This window comes from Schistosoma mansoni (assembly GCF_000237925.1).
Source record: "Schistosoma mansoni, WGS project CABG00000000 data, supercontig 0149, strain Puerto Rico, whole genome shotgun sequence".
Lineage (NCBI taxonomy): Eukaryota > Metazoa > Platyhelminthes > Trematoda > Strigeidida > Schistosomatidae > Schistosoma > Schistosoma mansoni.
Window position 1 is genome coordinate 425,227 of NW_017386046.1, and position 14,343 is coordinate 439,569.

Sequence of the window (14,343 nt, forward strand, 5' to 3'; positions counted from 1 at the left end):
TATATAAGAATTTGATATTGAAAAGGGAACACATAGCCATCATATTATTTGTATTATTTCTTTAAGTACAACCCATAGTAATATTCGGAGCAATCATTAGAATTCTTAATTTTTTTGAATATTTCCTGTCTGTTTCCATAATTTTTAGATATCGTTGTCTACGTTGTCTAAATTTTGACATGTGTCAGCAATGCTTTTTCGCTGGAAGAACATCTCGAAATCATAAGCTTACGCATCCAATGCAAGAGTATTGTAGTCATGTAAGTTAATTTTTATTTCTTTGTTTTTTTCCATTTAGATGATTAGAAGCTTTCAGTTTTAGTTTCTTCACCTTCTATTTAAGATTTTATCTCTTACTTTTTTTACAGCTTTAGGTCACAAGTAGAAATTTTTAACGTTAATTGCGTTAATTTGAAAAGAATGTACAATCCTTCAGATAACCGATTTCTGTTTAGTGAATCACTCTATCCTCAGTCAGGAAACTTATCACTGAAATATTCTAGTAGTAGTAAAACTCCTATAGGACTCAGATATATATATATATCATTCACAAAAAAATAATTCATCTCCTATTGTCCAATCTTAATAGACCACAGGTTTGATACAAAAAAGTAGTATAGAGCAAATACAAATAAAAAATAAGCGCAATTTTCATCATCATCAATTTTCACATCATCCTCTCTACATTTAATCCTATTTTCTAATGTGAACGAAATACAGATATGTTATGATAATCAAATGATTCGTTTAAAAATCATTCATTAATGTAAAACAATAGAGAAAGATTTTAAGAAATATTATTATCACAAGTCACCAAAGAGAATAACTAACTCAAGTCTTATTACTTCAAAAAAATTTCTTTTGTTTTCTCAATTTTTCTTCTAAACTGTTACACATATAAACACTGGATAAAAGTCAAGGTTATATCTGAATAAATTTCAGTTGTATAAGTATGATCTTTCCTTAGTTCGAACTATGAGAAAGCTTAGGTTTTTAGAATCTATTTATTTGATATGAATAGCATTTTTCTGAGTCAGTAAATCAAGGAGATTCAGAAAACCACATTTCAATATCTGTGAATAAGTCCTTAATACTCAACTTATATTTATGCAATTTAGAAGTGTATTCCGGTGTGTAAACAAGTAATTTGCCTCCATGAAGGAATGATTGGTCTAGTTCAGTATAATAATAAGATGAACGAAAGTATTACGCTGGAAGCTAACTGTAGTTAAAACTAAACAATTATAATAAATATGATCATTTAAAATCATGAGGAGAATGACATTCAATGAGGATAACACATCCTCCTAATAAATCGGTCAACAGTAAACACACTATACTGTGAACTTCAAACACTTCATTCAAATTATTTACAATTCACGGTTGTTCAACATTCATGATGTAATCTCTAAGTATTAAGTACAATATGATTTGACTTAATAACGTGTATAGCAATACTCAGTGATAAGAAACTGTATTGACTTGGTTCATTGTAATTATTATTATTATTATTATAGTTGGGAAAATACAATAAACTTATAAAGATTTTCAGCATTTCATTTTCTATATACTAAACATGATACTCTTTTTTTAAAAATTAAGATATTAACTTGGATTTTGTTTTGTCTTTTTCTTTTACCCCTAACTATCTTCCGTATCAATAAACAATCTGTTTAAACAAAACAAAACATTTAACATCATCATTTATAGTCTACATCTACAGATTCATTTAAAGATTTTACACGAATTGTAAGAAATCGTTTTCGATCTAGAGATCGATTAAATGATGAAAATGAACGTCGTAAAATTAATAATACAAATGGTCAAAAAGTCAGACGATCCAGTACAAGTCGTACAAGATGTAAACGTAATAGTTTGAATAGTTTTGATGAAGAGTATGTCTTATTTGAATAATACTGTTTGTTTTTTTAACTCCTAATATTATTATTTTCTGAATTATAATGTTTATGAAAATTTTTTTTATTGCTAGTATATATTCTATAACATGTTCAATCTTAAGCATTAATCCAAGAGAATTCTGCGCTGTGAACTAATCCTACACACAAATGATTCCGTTCATAATCAATACTAATATAAGATCTAATATTTCAGTGTATTTTGTAATTTCGTCTATTAAACTTAAAGAAGTAGAAAATAAAATGGTTTATGACAACTTTTCTTTGTTTGAAACAGTCGATCTATAAGTCGTAATTATATTGCTCCAATTTAGTATAAGGTTCAGTGATTTTTACGACACAGAAATACAGAGTGACCAGATTCTTTTCAAATTTACTCTATATGAGTTAATTATTTGAGTATCGTAAGTAAACAGAAAACGTAATGAATGAGTAAAAGTTAATCATAAATCTTTGAAAAAAAATGGTGAGGTTAGGATGTTACTTCGTTTTGATTTAATGAATCTTTACTAGCGATCACTTTATTAATATATCACGATCTAGAAAAAGAGATGTATTATTTGTAGAACATGGGACCATGTAACATTGTGGCATAAAATAATGTTTCAAAAAGAAAGGAAAGCAATTATTCGATCCTTCTTCATTGAACCCACATTCCATAGATAGTTGACTCGTTGAATTTGCATATATCTTAGACTACTTCTATTGTATAACCAAATCAGATAACATTGAGATATTAAAAATTTCAGTATAAAATGTTTTCACTATATACTTAAGAAATATTAGTCATCAAACAAACCATCCGTGAGGGAAGGAAGTGAATTTATCGTTCGATATGTGTGTCTCATCTGGCATCCAAACTCAATTTGTAGATTACTGAACAGGTTTACATATCGTTCATATATTTAATGCAATAAGTATGTAAACAAGCATACATGCATTCACACGTCTATAAAAATGTAAATGTATAATAATTAATAACTGATCATATTAAAATAAATGAAATATAATTAATGGGATTAAAATTGACACATTTACTTGTCAGACATTTTACTTGTTCAGACAAGTATAGATTTGCACAGGGATGTATATTGTAAAACCTCTGCACATCACAAGGAATGTAAACCGTTCAGTCAGAAAAATCACATTTGATTGTAAAATCAAGAAGTCTTGGAATCATAACCAATCTTCGGGTTGTCTAAATATTTTGATTTAATAATTTGTAGTATATTTTGTGTTCTAAATGTTATCCAGCATATAATATGTTACAAAATCGTTTACTAGAGAGTAATATTGAAACTAGTATGTTTATATTCAAGTTCACTTTGATAATCTCAATGAATGTGAATTGTTTTTTGAGTTCTTTTTCACAAGAAATATAAGCTTAAAAAACAGAAATACTATGTTGATCGATAGGATAGGTGTATGTAAATTTGTAGTCCATTCGTTTCTCAGTGTTCGCTATATTTTCGGTACTAAACATTTCCGGGCATTTTTTTCATTCATTCAGAGAGTGAGTTATACATACAAAAACATGGTCTTTACTGAGGATTATTTTTTAAGCTGCAACTCTCATTTAATTTGCTTTTTCCGGACAAGTTTGGATGCGTTACAGTAGATTGTTCGTAAGAGACATATTTAGATAACTTTAAATTACAGAAATAAATTGTGATTGGTATTCGTGGTCTTATATGAAGTAATCACCTAGCAGATGAACGAAAAAAATGTTCAAAAATGATAAATATTTCACTTTTCTAGAAGATCGAAAAGAGGATGTTTATTTCCACATTAACTTAAATGATTGGCATTTTGAAAACAACCAGATTATGTTTTGTTCAGTACGTTTCAAAATTCTTCTGCACTTTGACTTAAATAGTATAGTGATATGAATAGCCATCTCATACCGTGGTATTCGAATTTATAAGAAGTTACCATTTTGAGTTTTTATCAGTGAAGAATATTTATAGCAATCAGCTTTGATAGCTCGCTACAGACATTTTCATCATTATACGTTTTGTAGTCATCTACATTGATTTTTCCAAAAGTTCTTGATTATCAATACGAAGCTTAGAAAAAGCTGTAAAAGTTCTATTTTTTTAATTATGACCAACAAAACATTCAACTTTCATTGACATTTCTTTTTCACTGATAGTAAACCTCGTCCAGCGCCGACTTACAGTCAAGATCCATTCTCTGATTTTGCAGAATATCAAAATTTAGACACTCCGTTCGTTAATGATCAGAAATGTCCATATCGAAATTCAATATCAAATACACAATCACCTCAACATTATTTTCTAAACGAGACAAGTAATAATTACAACAATAATGATGATAGTAATCAGCGTCCTACTCCAAGTTGTAGACCATTATCAAATGTAGCTATGCCTTCAAATCAATATTCAATGCCGCCGCGTGCATCATCTGATACTCAATCATCAATGGCTAGACAGAAAAATGTAAATGCAAATTTATTTACAACACCACCACCACCGTTAACAACAACTCCGTCACCGCAAACTATACAGTTGAACTCAAGATTAAAAGCTGACATTGATCGTAGTTACAAGCCAACTGATGAACGTGTAAATAATCAACAATATCATGGTGATAATGAAGAACATAAATTGATTGCACGTTATAGTCAAGAATTAAGACAATATAGCGAACCTGAATTGGTAAAATTATTATTTTTGAAAATCATATTCTTTTCTTAAGAGAAATATATATATATATATATTTTAATTTAACCAAAACGCTAAATCCATTGTCTTACAAATAATAGTTTACACTGCTAACATACATGTACTAGTCAAAGCAATTGTAATCTGTGAAGCTAATAATCCATTAACTCAATAATGTATTTCAGTAGGAATGTCACTGTTCATAACAGTGTTGATGGATTCGTGTATCAAAGGATTGGAGATAAAAAGAAATATTAGCTCAATCACATTAGTAAAATTTTGAATTAATGATTGCCTCTCTAAAAATAACTCTTAGTTGGATTCAACTAAACTGTTCAATGAGAATTGTTCAAGTTTTGACAGAGAACGTTTTTAGATTAGCTAAGATTTCTGTAAATCTTATACAATTTGAATAGATTATGAAAATCATTATTATACTTCCCTGTTGACATATATTGATACTCCAAGGAAAACTGATCAGTTCTCCTTTTGTTTCAAATTCATATGGTCAGAGGAAGAAATGTTATGGGCACCTTATTTTGAGTATGCGAATGAATTATACATCTAAAAAACTTCACCGTCCATTTTATCATACCAATAAATTTAGAAAATGTATGATATTCCTTACTTCTCTTTATATCCTCATTTTCTTCAATCATAATATTCTTCAGTGTGACAATAAATTTATTTCTATATGTTATCTGGTATAACTCATAAGTGTTAACAGTGTGTGTGCACCTTAAACTCTTCAAACAATCTTTTCTTTCTGTAAGAGTAACTATCGCAAACAAATGGCTTAATGTAAGAATTTCAGATATTTTAAATTTTAAATATCTTCCTAGAGTTCCTACTAGAGTTTGTGTAAAGTTAGGCATCAGATCAAAACCGTTATCCTGAACTCATCAATTGAAACAAGATCAAATAATAAGAGTTTAAGTAAGAAATGTATCAAACTGATTGTAATACTATAAGCAGAAGTGTATAGATTTGTTTCATGTGTATTATCACTTTAGCCTCATTTGCAACAAACATCAGTACTTCAATCAATGTCTTGTTCCACTGGTCCGATGATCATGGAAAGATCTACCATATCAGATGGTATTTCAACGAATGTTCCAGGTATGGATGTTGAACAAACACAACCGTTTATTAGTGGACATCTTAGTTTGGACCGACGTCAAATTGATCGAGGAGTAGCTTTCCCATCATTAGGTTTTGGAAATCCTGCACTACGTGGTTCTTTTTCCGGATGGACACCACGTGCTTTAAATGGTACTTTACGTGTTGACAATCAATTTGGCCCAACAGGTCATTTAGCTCAAACATCTTATCAAACTTCTATGGGTCAAGAAGTTATTCCAGATATTTATGCACGTCATATTCAACGTACATTTTCACTAAGAGCTAGATCACAACCTCCACCAGAGATCCAGGAAACAATGTGGAAACATAACGGTAGCACAAATATACTTTCTCGTCCCCCAACCTATCTTACAAACTACCCAATCCAACAACTACAACAACAACCCTATGGACAAATGCAACAGGTAACCTATTAATTACATTGCAATAATAATTCTTTTTTGTTAAATAGGTCGATATTTAATCATATAACAAACATGAAATTTAGTTAGTTTACTCTATACTGACATTGATCTTTTGAGTTAGTTCATACAGCGAAATAGCGATTTGTAGATTTATAAAGAAGCGATATATAATTAGAAGCATTTTGTCAACAGAACACTCCACCTATGTTATAGTTTACAAGCTAAAAGAGATATTTGGATAATATTGTGTTCTCTGATATAAGGTTTATAAAGTGGGATGATTCCAGGAAATGATAACTTATACCGATATCCTAATGCGGAAAGCGTATCAAACTAGACGATTCTTAATCTAATGTTATACTCTGAAGGCGTACAGTTTACTCTTAAAAGCTAATCTATGTAGGTTTTTCCTGCTGTTTTTTCGTTTATTGTTCACTGAATATTAGATAAATATGACTAGGTGAGTATTTTAGGTTTCCTAAATTTTACTTTTTAATTGTTTTTGTTTTTAAAAAAATAGACTGTTCGGTCACTTGAAGATGAACATCGTGCGTTACAGTATGAATATGATCGTTTAAGACAAAGATCTACAACTCCAACCAATATATCGGGATCGTATGGTACAATGAATAGAATACAGTATTCACAACAACGTGTCAATGCTAGAATACCTCATCCAAATCCTTTGTTATATCCTCAACCATTCCAGTCAACAGAAACAGGGCGTGTAAATAGTATACAACAAACTATAACTCCAACTAATTCGCCGCGTAGAACAATACCGATTAATAGTGGCCATATTTTTTCAAGTCCATTGGATTCAGGGTAAGTTAATGTCTAAATTACTTACTTACACTGTTACCCCTCGTCGAGGAGCATAGGCCGCTCACCATCATTCTCCATCCAATTCTGTCCCGAGCCTTCCTTTCCAGTTTTTTTCCAGTTGTTATTCATCCTTTTCATATCTGCTTCTATTTCCCAGCGTAATGTGTTCTTTGGCCTTCCTCTTTTCCGCTTCCCTTCCGGATTCCAAGTTAGGGATTGCCTTTTAATGCACATTGGTGATTTCCTTAATGTATGTCCTATCCACTTCCAAGTTCTTTTCCTAATTTCCTCTTCAGCTGGAAGCTGGTAATGTTTAAATGCTAATATTATTTTCATTTATTATGGAAGTTTAGCGTAGATTACACAGTACTAATCATATTAACCAGTTTTACATATATAGTCATTTTGATACAAGCCTATTTCATTGAAATATTTTTTCGTAACAGCTCAGAATCTAAGATAAAAATTATATATTATTGTTGGAATTAAGTTGTCAACTTCTTCAGTGATAACCGAAAGTTACTTTGCAGTATACTAGCTTTCAGTTTCATGCAATATATGTACGGTCCTAACTCACTTATGATTTAATGACTTTATGAAATGATGATAAGTCTTGTTAAATCATCATAGACAACAAGGAAACTTACACAAGTAACCTTCCAAGTTCACTGAACACAGTACTGTCGAAATCGTTTATATTATTGAATAGAAACATTATGAGTAGGGCATATAATTCGATCTTAAGATAATAGGTGGTCCATAAACAAACGTTAGTTAGTGCTAATATGTAATTCTAGTTTTATAAAATAATCGACTACTTACAGATTATCTTATTTTTAGGATAATATTTTAAAGTCTTAATATATAACTGACTAACGTTTTGATAATACCCTAGTTAGTATTTTTCAATTTAACATCATTTATGAAATAAAAAGATTTACCGCATTTGAAGTTGTAGATAAACAAAATTATTTTTTAGTCGGCACTGTTTATTGTCTTGGGCGTTTCCTTCTCCTCATTTGGTCTTGTAACGGGGATTTGTTATCTTTCATTCTCTCGCTGAATAAAATGTATATTTTTATACTTTTTTTTCATCTTTTAAAGTATTGTACCTTTATCAGCACAAAATTTGCCTGGACGGGCTAATAGTCCTTCTCTTGACCTTGGATATACTGCTGACCAGTATACCACAGAATCGACATCAGCACCATACAAATATCAAGGACATATGAATGAAGCAATTTTGGTTGGAGGTGTAGCCAATGAACCACATCAAGAATCCCGATTATTATGGGAACATAAAGGACGTCTTGAAGCTAGAATGGTAATGCTTGAAGAACATAATCGACAACTAGAACAACAGTTACAACGTCTTCGACAATATCTTGTCAGTGGAAATTCCGCACCTGATCCCATTCCATTACATAATACAAATCCAACAGGAGAATTTGTTCACGGAGCAATCGGCAATCAGAATAATGTAAGCATACGTCAGGTAAGATACACATAAAAATCTTTTAAGAACAAATTTATATTAATCCATCAAACTAGTCATAAATTAGTTTAGAATTAGACTAAAACCTCTAATTTAAATATAGAAGTTCTGAAATGATACACATAACAATTAGTTATCACATTTCTTCATACTCTAAATAAAAAACTAGTGTAGGCTAAATTTACATTTATGCTGATTGTTGGTATCTAGCTAATGATTTCCCTTAGTTAACTGGACCTTTATTGAATATGTTTACCTATCAATGTTCTGATAATTTTGATATGATATCAATATATTTATAAACAATGTATATGTACTTAAATGGATTTTGCACTGTATTTACGGAATTGCCCATAGAAGTAATCTAGGTTCATATTCCTGTCTGGCATTTAATGAGAAATCGACAAAAATTCTCCTCAACTATAGAAAACTAATTCTTTCACAACGCATCCGTGTATTTATAGATTTACATTCAGTTTTATGAATGTATCGATCAACTACATATAATCTTGTAAAATATCTGATGTAGCCATTGAGTCCTATTGACAAGGATGTAAGTATGTAGTGAACGAAGATTTGGTGAAGAAACAGGTTTACTCTTTGATCAAATCACACAGTGGTTTAGTAAAATATAAAAATCATACATTAACTACATTATTTTCACATCCTTCATCAGTTGTCCTTACCATTCTTCAAGATTCTTCCAATTTTATTATTCCAAATGCACTCTGTTCCCTTTCCTCATCTCTTCAATTCAATCTTCTGCCAAGTGGCATTCCGCTTCCCATTGCTGCTACATACTACTTATATCTGTCAGTATAAGCAGTCTATATCACAAGTATATTCTGTAGGGTTCATTCAAGCTGCCCAATCGCTGATATAATATCAAAGAAAAGATAGTGTCTTCTTTCGAAGCTAATTCTTTGCTTAAAAATATTTTTTCCCGTAAAGAACATTGATTCCTTATGTCACTTATCTCTCCGGATATTATTAAATTGCCTATTCTTGTAACAATTCCAATTGCTTTATTATTATTATTTAAAGCAATTAGTCCCTTTGATAAATTTTGATAGTGTAGTAAGAAGACGAAGATTATTAGAACTATGTGATGATATATTAGCGCAATACATTTCGAATAATCTGATCATACATATACTTATTAAGAACAGTTATATATAAAAATAAAATGTCAACTAAACTGGAAATTGGGGGTAAGAGTAGACAAGGATAATAAAGAAAATAATGTGAAAATAATTTGAAACCTAATCAAATTGTTTCCATAGTTTTTCTTCGTTTGTTTTTCTTCACCCCCTCCTACCATTTTTTCTCAATTTGGTTCTTATGGTCCAATTATCTGAACATTTCTTATTGCGTAATCTTATAACTCTTATGAATGTTATTCCAGGAATATCATTTAACGCACGGCCATCTTTGTATTTTTGTTTTTAATAAATTTTTTTCATCCCATTTTCCAATTTTTATCATTCCGTCTCGTCCAATTAAATGACTAGTTTTAAATTCCTTATAATTGGTTACTTATTTCACAAACTTGGTATAGAATTTCAATACCTGTCGACAGAGCACATTTTCTTCACATCATGGACGATAGTAGCGTACGAAGTACAAGCGCTATTGTTTCTCACGTTATCACAGAAACGGATAACGTATTTTTGAATACATTGTATCCCGTAGCATTCCAATCACTTGAAGCGTTAAAGAGCACCATCAGAACTTATGAATGAGCTACGTTCTACCATTATGCGGTGAGAGATTCTCATTTCCATAGAGCCGTATTTTAAATTTGTATGTTGGAGAAATGGCCGTAGAACACCTGATAATTCTCATTTCGACGTTTGATAAATAAATGTAGGGTTTTATTCATTACATTGAAATTAAAAGTCAGTATACCTAAATGTTAATTGATACAGTTGATCTTATTCGTCTTAAGTAGTATAAGTAAGATAGAAATTTATTTTGTCAAACGCAGGCTTGTTCATTTACATCTAATGCAACCCAATATTTTAAATGCTATTCGAAAATGGTTATTCTTGTAACGTTTGGCTATTTCAAGCTTGACATTAAAAGAATAATATTCACATATAACGGTAAATGTACATACAGTTTTTTTATGGTTCGTCTATTATGTTTAACAAAGATAACCGATGATTTGAAAAAATAATTCTACACTTTCTAAATAAGTAACGTTTGCAATGTCATTTACAAATGACATTAAAGAAATTCAGATAATAATTTGGTCAGGCTGCGCATTTAAAAAACATTTGCTGTTGACATTATGTGCATTCACTGACAGGAGTGTATCAGGGTAGTGAAATGGAGTTGATGTTTTTTTTTCCTCAGTTAAAATATTTATCAAAACTCTGATGGAACAGTCAGATATAATTATTATTTATTCTAAATAAAATTCAAATGTTAAAATGCAAATTCTCATATTCAATCAAAGCACTTTATGTTATTTCGATTTGAACTAATCAGATTACAAAGGTGCACATTTTACAGCCAATTAAAAAATTATTACAGGTGACAAAATGTTTGTGTGTTACCATTTGAGCAAACATTTTCAAAAACAAGTTCATCAAACACCAATTCGTAAATTTTTTAATCACACCCTAAAATTTCTAATCAATGGGTGGTAGGTGATCACAATGGCCATGCAATTAATATCAACCTCGTATATGCATATAAATATTACTGTATGTTAGAGTAAAGCCTGGTGAGGATCTAATCGAAAACAATACTGTTCGCTTATGTATGTTGTTCTAAATTTATGTTTACTAACACTTGCTACCATGACACATTTGAAGCCTTGTGACTAATTATACATCACATGATAAATGAAGCTATTATTAGGATAGTCAACACTGAGATTCAGAAACGTTCAAATAACGGTTCCAGGTAAGACGAAATCGTGCCAATCACAATCTATCTTTATTGAAATAATCATATAAACACATTAAAATAATATAGATTATTTTAAATTATGAACGATAAATGCTAAATTATTCATAACTGGTGTTTTTTTATCATGTTTTTAATATTCTTTGATCCATGTAGCGTTCATCATCCGGTGGTATGAATAAAAACAATTCTAAAAATTGTTCAGAAACTATTGGTCAATTAATTGGGACCCCTATGGAATCAAATCAACAATATAATTCCAATAGACAAGTAGCACAAAGATCTTATTCAGAAAGATCTTCAGAGAATCTTAAACATCCACTTCCACATCGTATGACTGACGATATCATCACTGGTATAGTTTCGTAGTTTCTTTGTTTTAAATGATGCAAACTCAAATGTGATTATGTGTCAGATATAGTGATAACAATATTTTTATTTAGTACCACAGAACTCGTTATGATTAGACTTTCCCAACAAACAATAAAAAAATGTTACAATTAATTCCTACCTGACAAACTATATTCGAAGCAGAAGTATTACTACAATGATTATTGTTGAAGTTTATCTCTAGTTATGAAATACATCGGTTATCTTTAGTCTGAGGATTCACTTTCTCTCCCTCTTTCTGGCTAGAAGATTTTAAATGTTATTCGCATTACTTTTTCCTTGCATGCATCCCATTTTCAAAGAATAGACTAGAAAATATATACATTAATTAATTTGATCTATCCGCTTGAGTTTTACTGCCTTGTTGATTGAATGTTCAGGGTTTCATGTTAAAAAACATATGGAAATGGTAAAAAGTGTTCACGTAGTGCTACAGTCACTACCAGTCATCAAATCATGATAGAAAGTGATTCTATATTTTTTTACTTACTTTTTTGCTTTTCAAGTAGTGAAATATCTTACCAACATTTTTTTAGAGGCAATCTGAGAAATTTCCTTTTCAAAGGACTAACCGTAGAGTTACTAAATGAATAGGTAATGCAGTAGTTCTTCAATACCATTATTAGCTGATGTTTGTATGGTAAATGTTGAAAATTTAAACTGAGACCTAATCAACAATGTATCAATTTAAAAGTTATGTGTGTATGAGATCATAAACATCTGTGGCGAAACGGAGGATGCGAATTCCTACACCAGTAATTTGTTTAAACAGCAGACATAGAAACAAGCCTTCAAAACTAACGGGAATAATCGTTACCATTTAGTTTACAAGTGTATCTAAACCAATCAATAATTGAAACATAATAATATTTCTCTGAAATTGCTCACAGAGTATTCTTAAAAAAAACAGGAAAAAAGCAACATTAAACATTGATAACTGCTCTATACACTAATAATAATTAAACTTAGTAGCCATTGGCTCATTTTGATAATAGACAGTAAACTTCATTTATTAATTTACGGCTAACAATTCGGAATACTTCATTATAACCGATGCTTCGTCAGTGTATAAATAATCATAGAACATTGAAAGTTTACTTTTCAATAATATTAATAATTGTTCACATATTTTTTCACTTCCAGATATTTCACAACGAAAACCTGAATTAAGACTATAGACATGTAAACAACGGGAAAATCAACAGGGGTGAAATACATAGAAATCTAAACAACGGTTGTGCTTATTTATTTATTTCTAAAACAAACTCTTCACTTTTATTTTTTTTCGATACCTACATGAATTCGCCAAATTTATATAATAACTATAGAACAATCCGGTACTTCACCTAGTTAGTCAATATGGTAATCATTCAATCTTTTTTTCTTATTGGTTGGTACATGCATCAGTGATGAGTAAACAACCGAAATTCTCATTCAATCCAATCCCTTTAAATCTCCCGCCAGAGCTTCCAATTTTATATATCTATGAAAATTCACAAACATCCATAAGTATATATATATATACACACACTGAATTTCTTCTCTCTTTTTCACAGACACACACATCAATAATTGATATCTACATATAGATATCACTTTGGTGAATATATACTTGGAAAAAGAAAGGAAACATTTGTCAAATCTAACTTTTCCACTACACTAGTTAATTTTGCTGCTTTCTCTCCTTCTTACTGTACTGCTGATTGTATTTTTAATGAAAATGTATCATTTACTGAAATAAAATATTAATCATTCTTTTTCTTTATATATACAATTATAAACTAGCTAATAGTTCTATGTTTACTACGATGAACTGGTTTTTATCACTGTTCTTATTATACTACTTAATTAATTAATTACTGTTAATTACCTTTAATTATTATGAATATTGAAGCCATTAAAATTGTAGTATACACATACATACGTAAAAAAAAGTGTCACATCTCGACGACGTCTACAACAACAATGACGAAAACTGCCATTAAATAATCAAACCTCTTTTTTTTCAAAAACTAAATTCAACGAATTTTTCAAAATTGAAACAGTTGAAATTCAGTGAATATAAAAAATAAAAAAAATTGTATGGAATATTAATATGGTTTTCTGGTTTATTGATATTGTTATTGTTTGTTCAAAGTAGAATAAATACAATAGTCAAGTTGAACAATAACTTCCAATGGAATCTAAATGAGTGATTCTTTCTATTTGGGACTGGTCAACTGGATGTACCCTATATTCTAGTGTTGATGTTCATATTGAAATTTTAATCCAGTGCATTCCACTTCAAATACTAAATAATTATCCACTAAACCTTTTGAGTCTATATAACCATTGTCCTGTTTAACGAGTATGAAACCTATTAGATACATTGAGTACCATTCCATAATCTTTTAATTATCATTTATTAGGAAGTGTTAATTATTCAATAATTTAAATATATCCTTTAACCGGATAACTTAAAAAAGAATATTTCACGTAAAAAGACTAATGAAACCAGAAAGTATTTTATCATTGTTTTGTTCATAGTTCAAACCTTCCTAAATAATACTTACACATTATCCTCCGAACAT

The 14,343-nt window shown here is 30.0% G+C and overlaps 1 protein-coding gene across 1 annotated transcript in view; it reads left to right on the forward strand.

The window, feature by feature from the left end:
• Positions 1–11,752, forward strand: part of Smp_076500 (dystrophin-like protein) — a gene marked incomplete at both ends in the record, with an annotated part of 71,832 nt that extends 60,080 nt beyond the window's left edge. The window contains 7 exons of the mRNA XM_018799087.1: positions 149–260; positions 1,711–1,895; positions 4,069–4,594; positions 5,614–6,147; positions 6,668–6,972; positions 8,077–8,467; positions 11,540–11,752. Of these exons, the coding sequence (XP_018646640.1) occupies positions 149–260; positions 1,711–1,895; positions 4,069–4,594; positions 5,614–6,147; positions 6,668–6,972; positions 8,077–8,467; positions 11,540–11,752 (2,266 nt within the window). The remainder of the gene's footprint in view (positions 1–148; positions 261–1,710; positions 1,896–4,068; positions 4,595–5,613; positions 6,148–6,667; positions 6,973–8,076; positions 8,468–11,539) is intronic.
• Positions 11,753–14,343: the final 2,591 nt, after the last annotated feature.